The sequence below is a fragment of the Stegodyphus dumicola genome, chromosome 5, assembly GCF_044657685.1.
Source record: "Stegodyphus dumicola isolate Sdum_Otavi_A_Nest chromosome 5, ASM4465768v1".
Classification (NCBI taxonomy): domain Eukaryota; kingdom Metazoa; phylum Arthropoda; class Arachnida; order Araneae; family Eresidae; genus Stegodyphus; species Stegodyphus dumicola.
The window spans coordinates 141,120,611-141,137,544 of NC_140772.1; the positions used below are offsets into that span (position 1 = coordinate 141,120,611).

A 16,934-nucleotide genomic window follows, 5' to 3' on the forward strand; every position below is an offset into this window, starting at 1 on the left:
ATATAACTTGATGAAACACCTGAAACTGAAATTCATTCTGAACTTTAATTTATATAATTTAAAATTGTTATGTGGTTAATATGTGTATATATCTTGGACATAGTTATTTGTAAATAGTGAAAATATTTTCTTTTATCTTTGCTTACTTTATTTGTTTTGTTACTCTTTTTATTGTTTTGTATTTATACTGAATATGGCTCCTGACAAGGGATTGTTCTGCCCGGAGCATTCAGTTCTTGGATGGTGGCAGTGATGCAAAATGCCTAACAGGTACACAGATAGCTTCCCTGCAAAGCACAAGCTTAGGGTTGCGAGGAAGGGGCATAAAAATGCAAAGTTCCCAGATTTTGGCGCAATATCGCCCATTTGGCAACATTTAATGACAAAATTGATGATATGCCATAGACGGAGCAAGAACATTCTAGAACACATTCTTAGCAGTTTTCCCGGGACTATTCTCAAAGGTAGGTAAAAGCTTTATATATCCTGCCTGTCCTGGGAGAGAGTAATGCCTTGAGTTCATAGATTAGCTTGAGAGCGATCAACCAAGTTGGGAACTGTACTTTATTGCTTTGCCTTGAAGCTGTCTTCACCGTTATAGCAGTGGCTGTATTGATGATTGTTTCAGTGTGTTTGTCATAGTTTTTCAATGAGTGTAAACATGTCTTTGAACTGTCCTGTGTAATAGTGATTACTGGCGAATAAGTTGTGTTTTGATTCTTTATCAAGTGTTATCATCAATTACTCCTAATCCGTGAACCCATAGAATGCAATATTATTAATGCTATCTTTTATCCTTATTGGTATGGAATGACCATAGTGTATTTTAATTAATTTCTGTTTTCGGAAGTGCCTAAAATTATGACAGGTTTTGATAATGCATACTAGATTAAATAAATTATGTACATGAAAAGGTAGGGTGTAAAATGCTCCAAATTGAAAACAATCTTCTCCTAATCTTTCTCCTTTTTTTATATTAAAAAAAATTTTTTTTAGTAGTACCTTGTTTAAATTTAACCCCATTGGAATTTTATATTGTATAGCTGTGTATATAAAGTTTAATAGTGTTGCCTAAACTGGAATTTAATATTAACAAGTTTTCTGCCAGTGACTGTTGACCAAATGTGGGACAGATTTAGACTTTCCATTATAGTGGTCGGTGGCAGGAATGAATTCAAAGGATTATTTAATTAATGCAGAATATTGCTAATGGGCCCTGCGTAAATTGCATAACTCATTCCAATCCATTCTTGCCATTGTCTACTAAAGAAGAAGGACACTGAAATAACTAATTTTTCTAATTGCTATTTTGCAACAGACATTTTTTTTGGAGTGTGGGGGGAGTAAATAGAATTCAGGATGTGCAATCTTCTTCATTAAAGGGTCCTTATTAAAAGGTCCAAGTCTGAAGTGCAGTAATAGCAGAAGAATTACTGTTCCCCCCACGCACTTTCTTATTTATGAATATTAGATGCATTTATTTTTATTTTCATTTTTAAACTGACGTCTGTAAAAAACTTTTTTTTTTTGTTTTGTTTTGCTTTGTTTTGTTAACACCGTTTAAAGAAAGTATGGATAATTCCCTCCGTCCTCCTTTTTTTTAAGTCGTATTCTTTGCAATGTAAGTGTTATTGGGGTTTTGTAGAAGTCATTTAAATACAAAGAAATTCAAATGCAAATTGACTGCAGTTATGCAGAAAACTATGCATTTTGAGGGATGGCAAAAGAATGTCGAAGAATATTTTTGCTGTTTTATGATTTGATGAGGAGAATGTCCCAAATTTTCCTCAGGATTCATTGGAGTTTTTAACACTAATTTCATGTTGAATTTTTCCATAATTTTAATTGCAAATTGATGTGTTAATTCTTCTGTAATTTTAACTGCAAACTGATGTGTTGTCTTTTTGCTATACCTGAAAGCCATTATCTCCATGTGACTTAAAGTGGTGGTTAAATATATTAATGAATGATTAATAAAAATGTAAGAGGTATAAAAAAATTCATCTTTAAATAATAAATTATGCATCGCAAAGCCTTTTATTTTAAATTAGATGTTAACTTGGCAGAAAGCAATGCACTTTACTGTTTTAAATACCAAAAGAATGTATTTAAATTCCCTTAATGCAACAAAGCTCTTTTTAATATAAAATTTTGACATGTTCTTTCATTGATTATTAATTATGATATGTGCGAATTTATCGTAATGCAGTAGTGCTTATAATGCACCTAATTGCCTGATAAAAATAATGAATGCTGTCTGATATTGATAAATTTCTTTTGTCAAATTTATATTGGAATAATGCTTTTTGTGAGAGATTTTAGCTAGAGACATATATTTTTAGAGTGTCCCAGGTGTTATTGAAAGTTTAAAAATAGTTACAAGAGAAAAGTCAGAAGAAATTGCTCGTTTTGCTTTTGATTATGCCGTCCAGAATAACAGGAAAAAAGTTACTGCAGTTCACAAGGCTAATATAATGTAAGTTAATTTGCTATTTAATGCAATGTAAACTGCTTGGTTAAGTAACATGTACACTATCTAGAAATTGTACAATTATATCAAATATAACGTACTTGTGTACAGTATTAAACAAAATATGTATGGTCATGTATAAGAGTTGGATGGATGCATATGTAAATTTTTATTATTTGCAAAGAATATTTAGAAATAGAAAAAAAGCTGTATAAAATATGCAGTGAGGTTATTCCAGGTCTATATTATATTTGTAAACTATTTTAGACTGAGTAAAAAATTCAAGAAATACACTCCAAAAAGTACGAACTCTTATACATGTAGTGCCATTGATATAAATTTTCATTGAGTAAATGAAGTTTTTAATACTTAAAATAGTTTAGATTTTTATAACATTTAAAAGTGTTAAGTTTTATTTAATCAGAGACTTTTTTAAATGTTGAAGCTAAAATATATATAAAAGAGATTTTGAAATAGATTTTGGTAAAATAAAGTATTTTAATTTTATTGTACAAAATATGTGTTTAAAAAATTAATTCCATTACCATACAAACTATATATATTAATCAAATGCAAGGATAATGATGATGCTCAATAAAGGCATGGAAGAAAATTGCTCTTATGAAAATCTGCTTCTGCAGAGAACCCATGTTTCTTTCAAAATTGTGAAAACCAGTTATATATGTAAGACCTGGCCAATCAAGCATAATTGTTGAACAAGTGGATGTGAAAGATATAATGATTTTTACATGAATTACATGAATTTTGTACTTGAAATGACATTTTGAGGCAGCACACATATCATCTGTTTGAATGAGAATTAGTGTGATACATAACAGTATTTTGCATAGTCATTCCTCATTGCATGGCATCATCTAAATCTGTTTAACTTTCATAACATCATGAGTGACTCTTCATAGCCTTTCATACCATAATGTAGGAAATTTTTAGCACTGTAACCTTTTTATTTGATGAAACCAAATATTAAACTTATTTATAGATACTTTTGATAATTTTTAGTTGCTTGGCATGTTGTAAAGCTGATACTCTTTTTAAGTATTTTAGTTTTCTTAAATTCCTAATAATATTTCCAATCCAAAACATTGTTTTTTGGTAAATTTAAAATTAACATGTCAAGTTTTTAATTAAATATGAGAAAATAAATGAGTATTAATATAGCTACCACTGTTGATATGTCTGCTGTGAGTTTAGATTTCTTTAAACAAATGAATATTAGAATTCATTATTATTATTGTTTTAATATTTAGGAAATTAGCTGATGGACTTTTTCTCAAGACTTGCTCAGACATTGCTAAAGAATATCCTCAAATAGAATTTGATAGCATCATTATTGATAACTGTAGTATGCAGGTAATAAATATACAGTCAGTCATTATAGGTATTAGCATAATCAACATGAATTTATACTTTCCTGATGTTTTCTCTACTTAGATATTTTTAAAATTAAGCTGTTGTTTATATTTGATCAACAACATTTACCATGATAATATAAATAAAGCTTTGTATCTGAAAAAGCTTAAAAGCAGTTTGAAGATTTGAATTTTATGCCATATTTAAACATATAATGTCAAGATAATCATCCATTAATCATAATTTTATTGTCTATAACATTACAATTTTGTGTTTATTTTTGTTGTTAAGTTAATGCTACATTATTTGAGAAAAGTATTTGTGATTGTATATCATTTGAAATGTTTTAAATTACAAAATATTTTCTTCTTCCAGCTTGTCTCTAATCCTTATCAGTTTGATGTGCTGCTGCTTCCTAATTTATATGGAAATATTTTAAACAATATTGCTTGTGGACTTGTTGGTGGCCCAGGTATCATATCAGGGCAGAATTACGGCCATGAATATGCAGTTTTTGAAACTGTGAGTTTTTTATACTTTAATCTTAATTTGAGAATTTATGTAATTAAAAAAACAGTTTATATAGTTTTTACATTTAAATTTTCATTTGGGGATTTTAATGTCCCAGAATTATTGCTTGTCCTGAATAAGATTTTTGACCAAACATATTTTGTTTAGATTTCAGGCATCTGCTTAGAATTGATAAATCAGTTTAATATTGTAGAGTTCTGTGATTATAAAATAATTTTTATAAATTAAAGTCCACAAATAAAATTGCTGTCATTATTATCTTAAAATTTATGAACAAAATTAACATCATAAGGAAAATTGTTTACCATTTGTCTCTTTAAAATGTATGTTCTTTTAGGGTTCAAGGAATACTGGTAAAGGAATTGCTGGCAAAAATATTGCAAATCCAGTTGCAATGTTAAATGCAAGTGTAGATCTCTTACAATACTTGGGGTATGTTCTATTACTTTATTTTGCTTTTAACAATAAAAGAAAAATTATATTTATTTTTTTGCTGTACTTTGCTTTTTAAACGAAGACACTGAAAAATTCGATATATGATTCTTGTCGAACAAAAGTTGTAGTTAGCAAAATAGCCATTAGATTAGATTAAGTGAAATACAAACAGTTTCATACCTTTATGTACAAAATTTGTATGGTTACTGAGTAATAAATTAACTAACTTAGATAACTTTTTAATGCATATTACAGTCCAAAATTAAAAAATCTTGCCTAAATTTAGAGAGTAACTACAAAATAGCATTTGCATATTTTGGTGATTAATGGTTCTTTATTGGATAAATTCAGAATTTGTTATTAAATTTGTAATTAGTCTCTTTGAAAATATTAATTACGTGCATTTCAATGGATTTTGTGTATAAAATTATGAAAGATTGTATACGAGGTTTGGAACTTTAATAGTGGCAACTATTTATTTACAAGGAATACAAAAGTGATTCATGTCACCATGTTTTACAGTCCTTCAATATAGTCGCCAGCATTGTGTACAACCCGTTTCCAAGGATGTGGAAGTTGCAGAATACCTGTAGCAGCGCCTGTTTTGTTGATAGTTTGAATAGACCGGTCTACTGCTGGAAAAATCTCAGGAACAGTTTGGAAGCGAGTGACACGAAGTGGTTCCTTCATCTTAGGAATTAAGTCATAGTCACAAGGGCTTAGATCTGGGGAGTATGGTGGATGGTAAAGCACTTCCCAGCCCCATCGCTTGAACAAATCAGTCACAGCTTGCGCTGCATGCGGCCGAGCATTGTCATGCAAAATGAGAGGAGCGTTCTGCAGAAAGTGTCGCCGTTTTTTTCTCAAAGCTGGTCGGAGATTGTGCTCCAAAAATGAGCAGTAATACTGCGCAGTGACGGTCTGCTGTAGGGGAACGGTATGCTTTACAAGGTTCGTACAGTCCTTAAAAGTCCTTAATTTTTTCAAAAAGGATTTTTGGTCCTTAAAAGTCCTTAATTTTGTCCAAAATGAATAAACGGTCCTTAATTTTGCTCATTTGACATTTCTTATCATTTCTAATGATTGCCGTTCTAAGTGTGAATTACGATTTCTCATGAATATGAAATTAAAATTACACGGCTCTTAACCAATCTATTGGCGGATTTGCGTTGCAAACGATTAAAAAAAAAAAAAAAAAAAAAAAAAAAAAGCTACCCGAACGAAAGTATCGGTGTCTGATTGGCTATTCACCCAATCTTTCGAAACAGGTGTTATCCATAAATTTAGGCAGATTGTGACAAAAGCGCGAAGCCGGAAGTTCTTTAAGAGGCGAAAGTGATGATGAAGGTGCTCGAGAAAAAAAAGGGGGGGTCTGAAAATATTTTCCAAAATTAGAGCAATCCAAACTTGGAAAGCCACAACCCTTCCAACGCCAATAGGAACGAGATGCCTGGAAAGAGCATTTTCAATAAACTGTGGCCTCATCAAGCTGACTACAAAGACTGGATATTGATGGATGGCAATCCTTAAATGTGGTCTTTATCTGAAACAAATTGAAATTTCTAGAATGGGAGAGTCAGCGCTGAAAATTCACATGAAAATTAAGTTTCGTTTTATCATTTCAATTTGTTTTTACACGGTTTTGCTTAGCTTGATTTCTGTGTTTGTTTCAATTAAGCCATAAATTAATTTTTTATCACCTTCTACGGAGTTTATTCTCTTTTGCACATACTATATGTATGGGATATCGGGATTATGAGTTTATTTCTGCAGAGGGTCTGTTATCGATTTCGCGGGAAATCTGTTGGCTCCATTTCGATTTTAGGTCACCAAGGGCAAATTCGGTAACGCTAGCCGAGAAAAGTGAAGTTCGGAAATACGTTTTGAAGCTTCAATAGACAATTAAGTATTTGGTTTAAACCTATGTTGTTGATAGTAATGCATAATTTTTGCTAATGGCGATACAATTATTAGTTGAAAATAACTAACTAATTAAAAATTGTTTAATATTTTTAAAGCTGAAAACAACTAATTGAAACTAATTTTCCTGAATTAACTAGATGCAAAATTAACTTTCATGAATTACTAAAATTATTGGGTAGAAGTTTAACTGAAAATATACATTCCGTATTATATATATATTTATACAGTACAAAGTCCGAGGTCTGGACTCGTAGGGACTTCGGCGATCCCAGATTTGAGATTTTTCCGGATATTAGATCATTTTAAGTCTACTAAGATGGCACGTAGAAATTATAAAATTGAAAATATGAAATCGTGATTTATGAAATAATGAAGCATTTATGATTTAAAGGGTATCAAAATTTGCAAAAGAAAAGAGCTTAATATTTATATGTTTACTTTATTAAACATTTCTTTCAATTTGAGTTGTTTGATTTGTTTTCTCTGCTAATACTTTAGACTAATACTATAGACATATAATTTCTTGTTCAGTTATTAAGTTCCATTGTTCAAGTCCTGTAATTGCTGTGTCGAGAATTCCAAATAACTTGTCAATCAAAATTTTTTCTCATTCAGTAACCTGTCTGTTACTTTCTTCACTATCGGTAGCTGTATTTTCTGGATTTACAACCATACTATAGATTTCGCCCTCCGTTAATTGATTGATGATTGGGCATTGTCATCGCAATGAAAAACTTCTGTTTAACTTCGCTAAATTCTGCCGCCTGTGCGGCCATGCGAGATCTGGCGCTGGTTCTGGCTTTATGTGAATAACAAATTAGTTATTCTTAATTCAAATAGCACTAAATATAATCATTTGTCCTATGAGTATCATTAACAAAATCTATTTTTAGCATAAGAAAAGAAATTTCTTTTCCCCTTGTCAACATTTTAGCGCATTAAACTTAAATCTGTAATTGGATAATACTCTGTTATTTGGCGTCGCTGCTTGATTCATCACTCAAGTTGTCATCCATTGATAAACATGCGGTGATGAAAGCAAAATACAATAAATAATGATTCGCGATTTTGGCATCAAGGATATAAAATATTAGTTGGTGTAAAATTAACAAATGTTTCGGTTTGAGATTATGCCAAGCAGATACGCAACTATGGAGTCAAGTTACTAATCACACAAATTTATGCTAAAATAATTATTTCTTCAATAATGAGATATTTTATTTAGTGCCAAACTGAGATTAAGAATCGGGATTTCTGACATATTTTTTTATGATGAGAAAAAAAAATTAATGCACGTGCGTAAAGCATACCCCTTCCCTTCAAAAAAGCCCTAAAAAATTGGTTGGTGGTGGCTTTGAGGTCCGGATTTTAGATCATTCCAGATATTGGATGTCCGGATCTCGGACTTTGTACTAAAATATAACTTACCAGTATGGATTCACTCTTTTAAAATAATTCTACTTTAATTAAACTTAGGAGATAATATAATCAATTAATCAATATTGTTTAGGAAATAAATTATATATATATATAGTAAAAAAATGTATATTTTCACTATTCAAGTATTCACTGTGACAAGTATTCTTATCTTGTCACATGAACAGGCCTCTGTGGAAAGGGGCTTCTCTGTAAATAAAGCAATTGAAATTGAAAATTTAAGTGACTCATCATACATTTTTCAACGCACAGTATTTGATTACATAAAATTTTCTGGAGGTGTTCTTAATATCGAAATTAATAAAGAAATGAGATCAGCAGCAGCTTCTGCAAGAAGTGGAGTTCGTTATTTAGAAGAACAAAAATCTTTAACTAAATCTGAAAATTCAAAGAGGAAAAGAAATATTATTGAGGAAGAAATTTCTTCAAAGGGACATTAAAGATATTTATGAAGAAGTAGATGCTTTAGCAGATGAAGCTGAGACCAGTAGGAACATTGATTTGTTTATCAAAGCAAATGAACTTAGAAGAATAGTTAAAGAAAAGGAAATAGACATAAATAAATTAGATGTTAAAATAGCTGAAAAGATTTCAGATTTAAAAAAAGCACAAATGTTTTGTATCTTTTATTGTACAGTTTATTATTCTAGTATCTTTCAAAAAAAACCAAGGAAATAAATTGTATGTTTACAAATCAGTTATTTTAATTTGCAAAATATTCTTACATTGTGATTATAATAGTAGTTGACTGTGTTTAAATAAATATCAAATAAGTTAAATAATAATCATGTAAATCTCTAAAATAGTGGTTATTAGTGTAAAATACACTTATACGTGTTTTTAAAAAAAATATGTTCCTAATTTAATGTTATCTACTTCATAACTTGTAGGGAGTTAGTTTAATTTTCAAAATTGTTTTATGGTAAGTATTAAAGTGAACTTAATAATAGTGCATAATACACACTTCTGTTAGTTTCTTAAAATGAAATTTCAAGCATGAAGTCGGTTGTATGGATAATTGCTTTATTCTATTAATTTTTTTGTTTGCTGATAGGTCCTTAATTTTTTCTTTGATGGTCCTTAAAAGTCCTTAATTTTCATGTAAGGAAATGTGTATGAACCCTGTAAACTTTAGGATGACACCATCACAGGCGTACACGAGAATCACCATAACTTTCACATTGCTGGGGTTCTGACGAAATTTCGAACGTCGTGGTGACCCGTGATGACGCCATTCGTTTGATTGGCATTTCAGTTCTGGCTGGTACGATCGGGCCCAAGTCTCATCCAGCGTAGTGATACAGTGTAAAAAAGCATCTCCTTTGCGCTCATAGCACTCCAGGTGGGTTCGGGCAACATCGTATCGTAGCCATTTCTGCATTTCCGTCAATTGATGTGGAACCCATTGTGAAACAGTTTTTCTCATGGACAGGCGTTCCTTCAGAATGCGCAGCACAGTCGTATGCGCTAATCCTGCTTGTCCGGCCAGCTGACGAATCGTTTGACGGCGATCACTGTCCATTATTGCGGCAACAGCTTGCACGTCTGCATCGCTGACACTCAGACGACCTGGCCGCAGCATGTCTGCCACGTTTTGGCATCCTTCATTGAATGCTTCCACCCATCTTGCTATGGTTCTGTAAGGCAATGCAGATTCCCCGCAAGCCTCTTGAAGCCCTTGATGACACTGTCATGCTGTATGACCTCTGGCACATTCAATTTTTATCAAACATCGTTGTTCTTGTTTTGAAAACACCCTGACAACACTTACTTTAGACCGCGAGCTAATACAAGGATTCGTTCTTCGCGTCACTCCACATGCGCGTGACGTAGGCAGGACGAGTCTTTTTGCTGATAGGTAAGGTAGGTAGGTAGTTTACGTGTGGTATACGCGATATTCTTTGGTTTTGTTGCGTAGCGTTTTTTCAGCTGTGTTGCCACTATTAAAGTTCTAACCCTCGTATTTAACTTATTAAAGTGTAACTGATGTTTCATAAATTGGATCTTTTGTTATGGATATAAAAAGTTAGATTTCATGTTTGAAATTATTATTAATTCTGTCACAGTGTTAAAATGTTGTATTTATTTTTTAAACTTTAATTAAGAAAGTTTTAATTGTAAGTAGATGTGTAAGATCAACATTTAAGTGAATAAAATTAAAAAAAAAAAGTTAAGGACATCTTGTTTGAGTGTTTTCTCTGGCTGTTTTCAACTCATGACTATTATATTGCTATCATGTTCTGATTAATTATGCTGATTAATCAAATTTCATATTTTGTGTTTTGTTGTTACAGGCTTGAAAAGCATGCTAAAATTATTGGTGATGCTATTTTTCAAACAGTAAATATTGATAAGGTAAGTTGCTAATAATATTACAAAATCATTTAAAATAAATTAGTTTGCTGCTTTTCCATTTGTTCAGGATTCAAGAATTAATTAAATTGTTAAATTGCATAGTTCTCTCTGTTGCTGTAAAATAATTAGGTATGCTCTTATATTCCTTTATTGTGCCAAAAGAACCATTAAGCAGTCTTCAGAAGAATTAGAATATTGGTGATCTTGCATTTTTTTTTTTTTTTTGAGCTGTTAAGTTTCTGTTTTGGAACTCCTTTCAGGATTATGTTGATAGCACTATGTCTGACATTTAGGATCTTGCTATTCAATAGCACTTTCCTTCCATTTCATAGCTCTCCATCTCAATTAATAAAGCAAATAGTTTGTGACTATAAGGAATAATTATTTGGCAGAAACATTTGGCAGGCGTGGAAACTAACTAGAATTTAATTTGGTACAATGATTTTAATTCTACACTTTTGTCAAATTCTTTTAAAATAATTAACTGTATACTTTAATTTATTTGTTCTCAGGACTGTAAAAAGTATTTTTAAATTTTCTTAAATTTATATTTATAAATGCTGCATTTATTTTTGGCAATTACAGATTTTGTTCGTTATTAAACATCCTTACAAATTTATTGAAACTACAATGTATTAAATATTTGATATGTGCTACAAAATTTAATAATGTATTTCTATGTAACATTAATATGTTTATTATTAGTTCTGTGATAAGGTCACATAAAAGAAGAAGAGACTGAAGATTAATATGGACAAGGATGTCTCGTGAGCATAAGCTGAAAATTATTATTTTTAAACTTACAAATACGTTACAAATAGTTGTTAAAATAGTCTTTATTAAAATAATTAAATCATTGGCAGTGTTAAAAGTGCAAGCTCGAGAGCCACGAATTGTTCTCGCACGTAAAATGCATAGAATTTGATTTTAAGAAAAAATTTCTAGGTTTTTCTGTTATTGATGGTATGTAGCCATTTTGGGGGGGGCATTCAATAAAATTTTCATGTGGTGTTCCGTCATTAGCATTTTCATTGGAGTTCAACATCACACCGTTGAAGCATTAACACTACACCACAGCAGTAAATATTAAAAGTTGGTGGCAGCTTTTAGGGATTGCTCCTGAGAGTAAATTTAGGAACAGACTTTTTTGCCTGTGAACTTGAGTTTTATGTGAGCAGTCAAGACTTTCTTCTCTTCACAAGAACGCTCTAATTTTGCGTGCATGGACAGTTCACGTGGGGGAAGCCTCTTCAGTGACAAGTGTCAGTGTGTCAGAAGGGAACGCCGGAGGAAGCTTGATCTAGTGCTGCAAAATAGTGAAATTTCCCGGGAGACTATCCAAGTTAGTGCCAGGAGAGTCAATCGAAGGCGTCTTCAAAATTTGGTGAGTACCATTTTTGTGATTTTGGAGAAGTTATGCCAGTTATTCGAGACTAGGTTTATTTTGGATATAGTTCTGTTTTCAGGGATCAAAAGTTTTCTGGTGGTTATTGAAAGTTAAGCTTGTGGTTACTGTTGCTAAATGAAATTTAATTGTTTGTTCTATTGTATTAGTAACTGTTTAAATTGTATGAAGTATTATAACGGTATGCTTTAGAAAAATTTAGTTTTTAAATCAGTCCAGAGTTTGAGGACAATATTTATATAGTTGATATAGAGCAGGAAAAGGTTGCCTCTTAATTAGCATTTTTTTTTAATATACGTTTTGTATGTAGGCATAGGTATTATCATTAAGGCAATTTGTGTTCAGAATTGTTAGGGAATTATTCAGTTTTGGAGAGATAGACCTGTTGTTGTTTTTGTGTTATTGTATTTCGGGGTAGGTTATTTTTCTTTAATTTTCCATAATGGGTGAGTTTATGAGGAAATTTACTAAAGCTCTGCTATCGGAGTTAGCGGAGGAGTTTGAAACAAATGTGTCTCAGGCAAATAGAGTAAGAAAAATTGGGCAGGCTATTCTAAATGCCGAGGACTATGAAGAAGAAGCTGCGAAAGAATATGCAGCAAGAATTTGGGCTGCAGCTGTGCAGAGAAAAGCAGAATAAATAGACGAACAAGAGAGAGCAGAACGTGAACGTGAACAAGAGAGAGCAGAACGGGAACATGAACAAGAGAGAGCAGAACGGGAACGTGTACAAGAGAGAGCAGAGCGGGAACATGAACAAGAGAGAGCAGAACGGGAGCGGGAGTGAGTTTTTGAATTGGAAAGGTTAAAACTGATGAATGTGGTTCAGACTAATAGCATAGCTTCCACGGTTTCGAAAGTTGAACAATCTAGAGAAAAAAAGGTTAATTTGAAAGATCTAGTACCGTGTTTTGAACCGAGTAATATAGATATTTCATTATTCTTTATGCTATTCGAGAAACAAGCTCAAAAAGAGAACGTTAATGAGATTGATTGGGTCTCGCAATTAATTCCTTTATTACCTCTCGATGTAGCCCAGTTAATAGTGAAAGAACCAGCAATAAGAGAAAGGGGATGATTATCAGCATGTTAAGAAATTACTCATGCAGAGATTCAAGCTTAGTTCTTGGGCACTAAAAACAAAATTTGAAGAACATTCTAGAAAAAAACAGAATGTTATGGGTGGATTTACTATATGAATTGAGAGTGTATTTAGAGAATTGGTTGGATTCAGTAGAAGTTCAAGATTTTGAAAGTCTTAAGGAACTTATGCTCACTGAGCAAATTAGGTGGCGAGTCCCTCTAGAAATAAGAGAGCACTACTTAGACAATTGGGAAGAATTTAAAACAGCTTCCATTTTAGCAGAGAAATGCAACAAGTATGAGGCTTTGCAAAGAGATAGGAGGAAGTTAGAACAGAGAGCTGGGTTAAAGAAACCATTTGAGAAAGATAGAGAGCGGTATATAAATTCTAACTGTAGTTATAATCAGAAAGGTAGTGGTCATCAAAGAATTAAATCAGAGGAGCATAGAAAAGTGGAGGCTCCTAAAAAAAAGCAAGTTTTCAATGAAGCGGGTTTCAAGAAACAGCGGAAAATAAGGTGTTACCAATGTCGAAAGGACGGACATATCCGACCTAACTGTCCATCGCTGGAAAAAAATAAGGCTAATTTGGTGAATAATCTAGGAACTGAGAGTTTAGGAAAATGTTTTGAGCCATATTTCAAGAAAGCAGTAATTAATGGGATAGAGAGAGAATATCTGAGAGATACTGGAGCTGGTATAGATCTGTGTAATAGTACTTGGAATAATACTAGTGACTTATTAGGGAAAAGTGTATGGGTGAAACAGCCTTTGGACACAGAATGTAAATATTTACCTTTGGCGAAAGTCACCATTGAATGTGATTTTGGTGTGGTCACCACAAAGGCAGCGGTTACTCCGGTAGAGTTAGATAAAGAGTACAGTTTGTTAGGGAATAAAACTGCACAGTTGATTGAGGAAATTAGGGAGCGACCGGTTCTCTTGAATGCTGTGGACACTTGTAGTCAGGAGCATGCGCGCAGGAGTTTAGAGAGAGCGAGTGCAAAAAACTTAGATTCTAGATCGGAAGAAAAGAAAGAGTAGAAAGTGAAAGGGCCGTCAATAATGAGCATTCGGAAGAAAGGAAGTTAACCAGAAATACGGAGGACATCAGTTAAGAAGAAAGGTCTGTTCTTGCGGATGTTTCGCCAGCAAAATTCTTGGAAGCACAAAAAACTTGCGCTAGTTTAGCGACCCTGTGGAAGGAAAGGGAAAGTGAAAATGAAAAAGAGTTCATAATAGCAAAGGAAAGACTATTCAGAGTGGCAGGTTCTAAAAAAGGGGAAGATAAGTGTCAGCTGTGTGTGCCTCTTGTTTTTAGGAAAGGGATCTTGAAGTTATGCCACGAAAAAATCTCTGGTCATTTAGGGGTAACAAAAGCCAAGGATAGAGTTTTGACACACTATTTCTGGCCTAATTGCTACAAGGAAATTGAAGAATTTGTGAGAACGTGCAATATTTGTCAGCATGTAGGTTACAATAAGGATAAAAAGAAAGCCCCTATAAAGATTGTGCGTGTTATATTAGAAGTGTTTAGCAGATTAAATATTGATGCAGTAGGACCTCTGATCCCTAGTTCGCGTGAAATTAAATACTTAATTACGTCTATTTGTGTTGCTTACAAATATCCAAATGCCAATTCTGTACAGAATTTAAACTCTAAATGTGTGATTCAAGCCTTGATACAAATCTTTTCTAGATCAGGTTACCCTAAGGAAAATCAGTGTGATTTGGGTAGATCATTTACCAGTGAAATTACATCTGAGTTTTTTAGCAAGTTCGGAATTAAGGTGTATCATTCTTCTGTGTGTCACTCTCAAAGCAATTCTGTTGAAAGGTTGCATTCCACCTTGAAAAGGGTATTGAAGGCTTTGTGCTTGGAAAGCAGGGAGGACTGGGAAGAATGTTTGCCATGTGCTTTTTTCGCCCTCAGAACTGTTAGCCATGAGAGCACAGGTTTTAGTCCCTGTGAGTTAGTACATGGAAAAAATTTGAGAATGCCTCAAACGATTGTGTATGAAAACTGGCTAGAGGAAAAAAGTTCAGACCCCACTGTGGTCGAGTATGTTCTAGACTTAATAGACAGATTAAAGAAGTGTCAGGAGCTGGTTGTACAGAGGATGAAAGAGCGTCAGAGTAAAAGGGAAACTCTGGTATGATCGCAATGCTGTTACGAGAAGGTTTAAGGTCGGAGATCTCGTGTTTGTTTTAGCCACGTCTAAACCACACAAAATGGTCTGAACTGGAAAGAGCCAGGTAAAGTAACTAGTATGATTTCCGAAACCAATTATACTCCAGAGATTCCGGGTAAGCGTAGCAGTGACACCATTTATCACGTAAATTTGATGAAACCTTATTATCAGCGCCCCGACTTTGTGAATCTTGTGATGGAGGAGGTCATGGAAAATATTGAGGGAGAGGTGAATATTCCTTATCCCTTGGCTGATCCAACTCAGGTAGATTTTTGGAAAATAGTTGGAGATAGTAAGCTAGAAGAAAGAGCTTCGGCAGAGGAAATAGGAAAATTCCAAGAAGTTATAAGGAAGTATGGAGCGGTGTTTTCGTCCGACCCCGGCTGTACGTTTTTGGTCGAAATGGATATTAAATTGTTGGATGAGACTCCGGTTAGAGTCAGGCCTTACTGAATGTCGGTGAGACAAACCAACATCCTAAAAGAGGAAATTAGGCGGTTGCTTGAGTTAGGAGTCATAGAAGTCGGGCAATCTGGTTATGCTTCGCCTATGATCTTAGTAGAGGTCCCAGGTAAAGATCCTCATCCTTGTATAGACTACAGAAAATTAAATTCAAAAACTATGACCAACTTTTTCCCTTTTCCCAATTTTGAAGAAGTGGTAGAAAAAGTCAGCGCAGCTCCAGTTATCACAATCATTGATCTAACCAAAGAATACTTCCAGATACCACTCACAGAGTGTGCACGGAGGTATGCCGCATTTGTGACGCCTTTTGGATCTTTTATCCCGAAGAAAATGATGTTTGGGCTTTTAAATGCGCCTTTCTATTTTTGTAAATTGATCACTCAAGTTTTAGGAGGGCTGGACAGTTTTGTTCTACCGTATATTGACGTCATCACAGTCTTTTCGCCGATTTGGGACAGGCATATGAAGGATTTGGATGTGGTTTTAGGTTGCCTTCAGGAGGCTAAATTGACTGTTCCCTTGAAATGCAAATTTGCACAAGACCATGTGAAATTTCTGGGTCATGAAGTAGGGTCTGGGAAAAGGTCGCCTAGTGAGGCCAAGATTCAAGCAATCAGAGATTTTCCGATCCCCACTACTAAAACACAGATACGTAGCTACCTTGATACTGTGGGCTACTATGCAAGGTACATAAAAGACTACGCCCATATTGCATACACTTTGACAGACACTTTGAAGGGGATAAGCGAAAAAGAAAAAGTGATTTGGACAAAAGAGTGCGACGAGGCTTTCAATAAACTGAAGACCAAACTAGTAAAAAGTCCGGTTTTATTTGCACCAGATTATTCTAAAGAATTTATTGTGCAGACAGATGCCAGCTTATATGGTGCGGTTATTGTGTTGTCTCAAATTCAGGATGGGGAGGAACGCCCTATACTGTATCTTAGCAAAAAGTTTACTAAAGCGGAGCGAAATTATAGCACTGTTGAAAGAGAACTAGCCACCATTATTTATGGACTGAAGAAACTAAGTCATTACTTAGACAGAAAAAAATTCAAGATCCAGACGGATCATAATTCGTTGACTTTTTTTAACAAAATGATGGGATCAAATTCTCGTTTGACTCGCTGGGCATTGTGTCTCCAATAGTACAACTTTGAAATTGTTCATAGGCCAGGCAAATTACACGATAATGCAGATGGCTTGAGTCGTGCCCTAGTCTAATGACTGAATATCACTAGTGGATACAAAGTAAGGTAAAAAGTAA

General features: G+C 33.5%; 1 protein-coding gene across 2 annotated transcripts in view; it reads left to right on the forward strand.

Annotated features, from left to right (window-relative positions):
- Nucleotides 1-16,934, forward strand: part of Idh3g (Isocitrate dehydrogenase (NAD(+)) 3 non-catalytic subunit gamma) — a 107,162-nt gene that overhangs the window by 85,435 nt on the left and 4,793 nt on the right. For both annotated transcript variants that reach the window (XM_035371969.2, XM_035371968.2), the window contains exons 7-11: nt 2,343-2,476; nt 3,739-3,841; nt 4,217-4,363; nt 4,710-4,804; nt 10,462-10,522. In XM_035371969.2, coding sequence (XP_035227860.2) covers nt 2,343-2,476; nt 3,739-3,841; nt 4,217-4,363; nt 4,710-4,804; nt 10,462-10,522 — 540 coding nt within the window. The remainder of the gene's footprint in view (nt 1-2,342; nt 2,477-3,738; nt 3,842-4,216; nt 4,364-4,709; nt 4,805-10,461; nt 10,523-16,934) is intronic.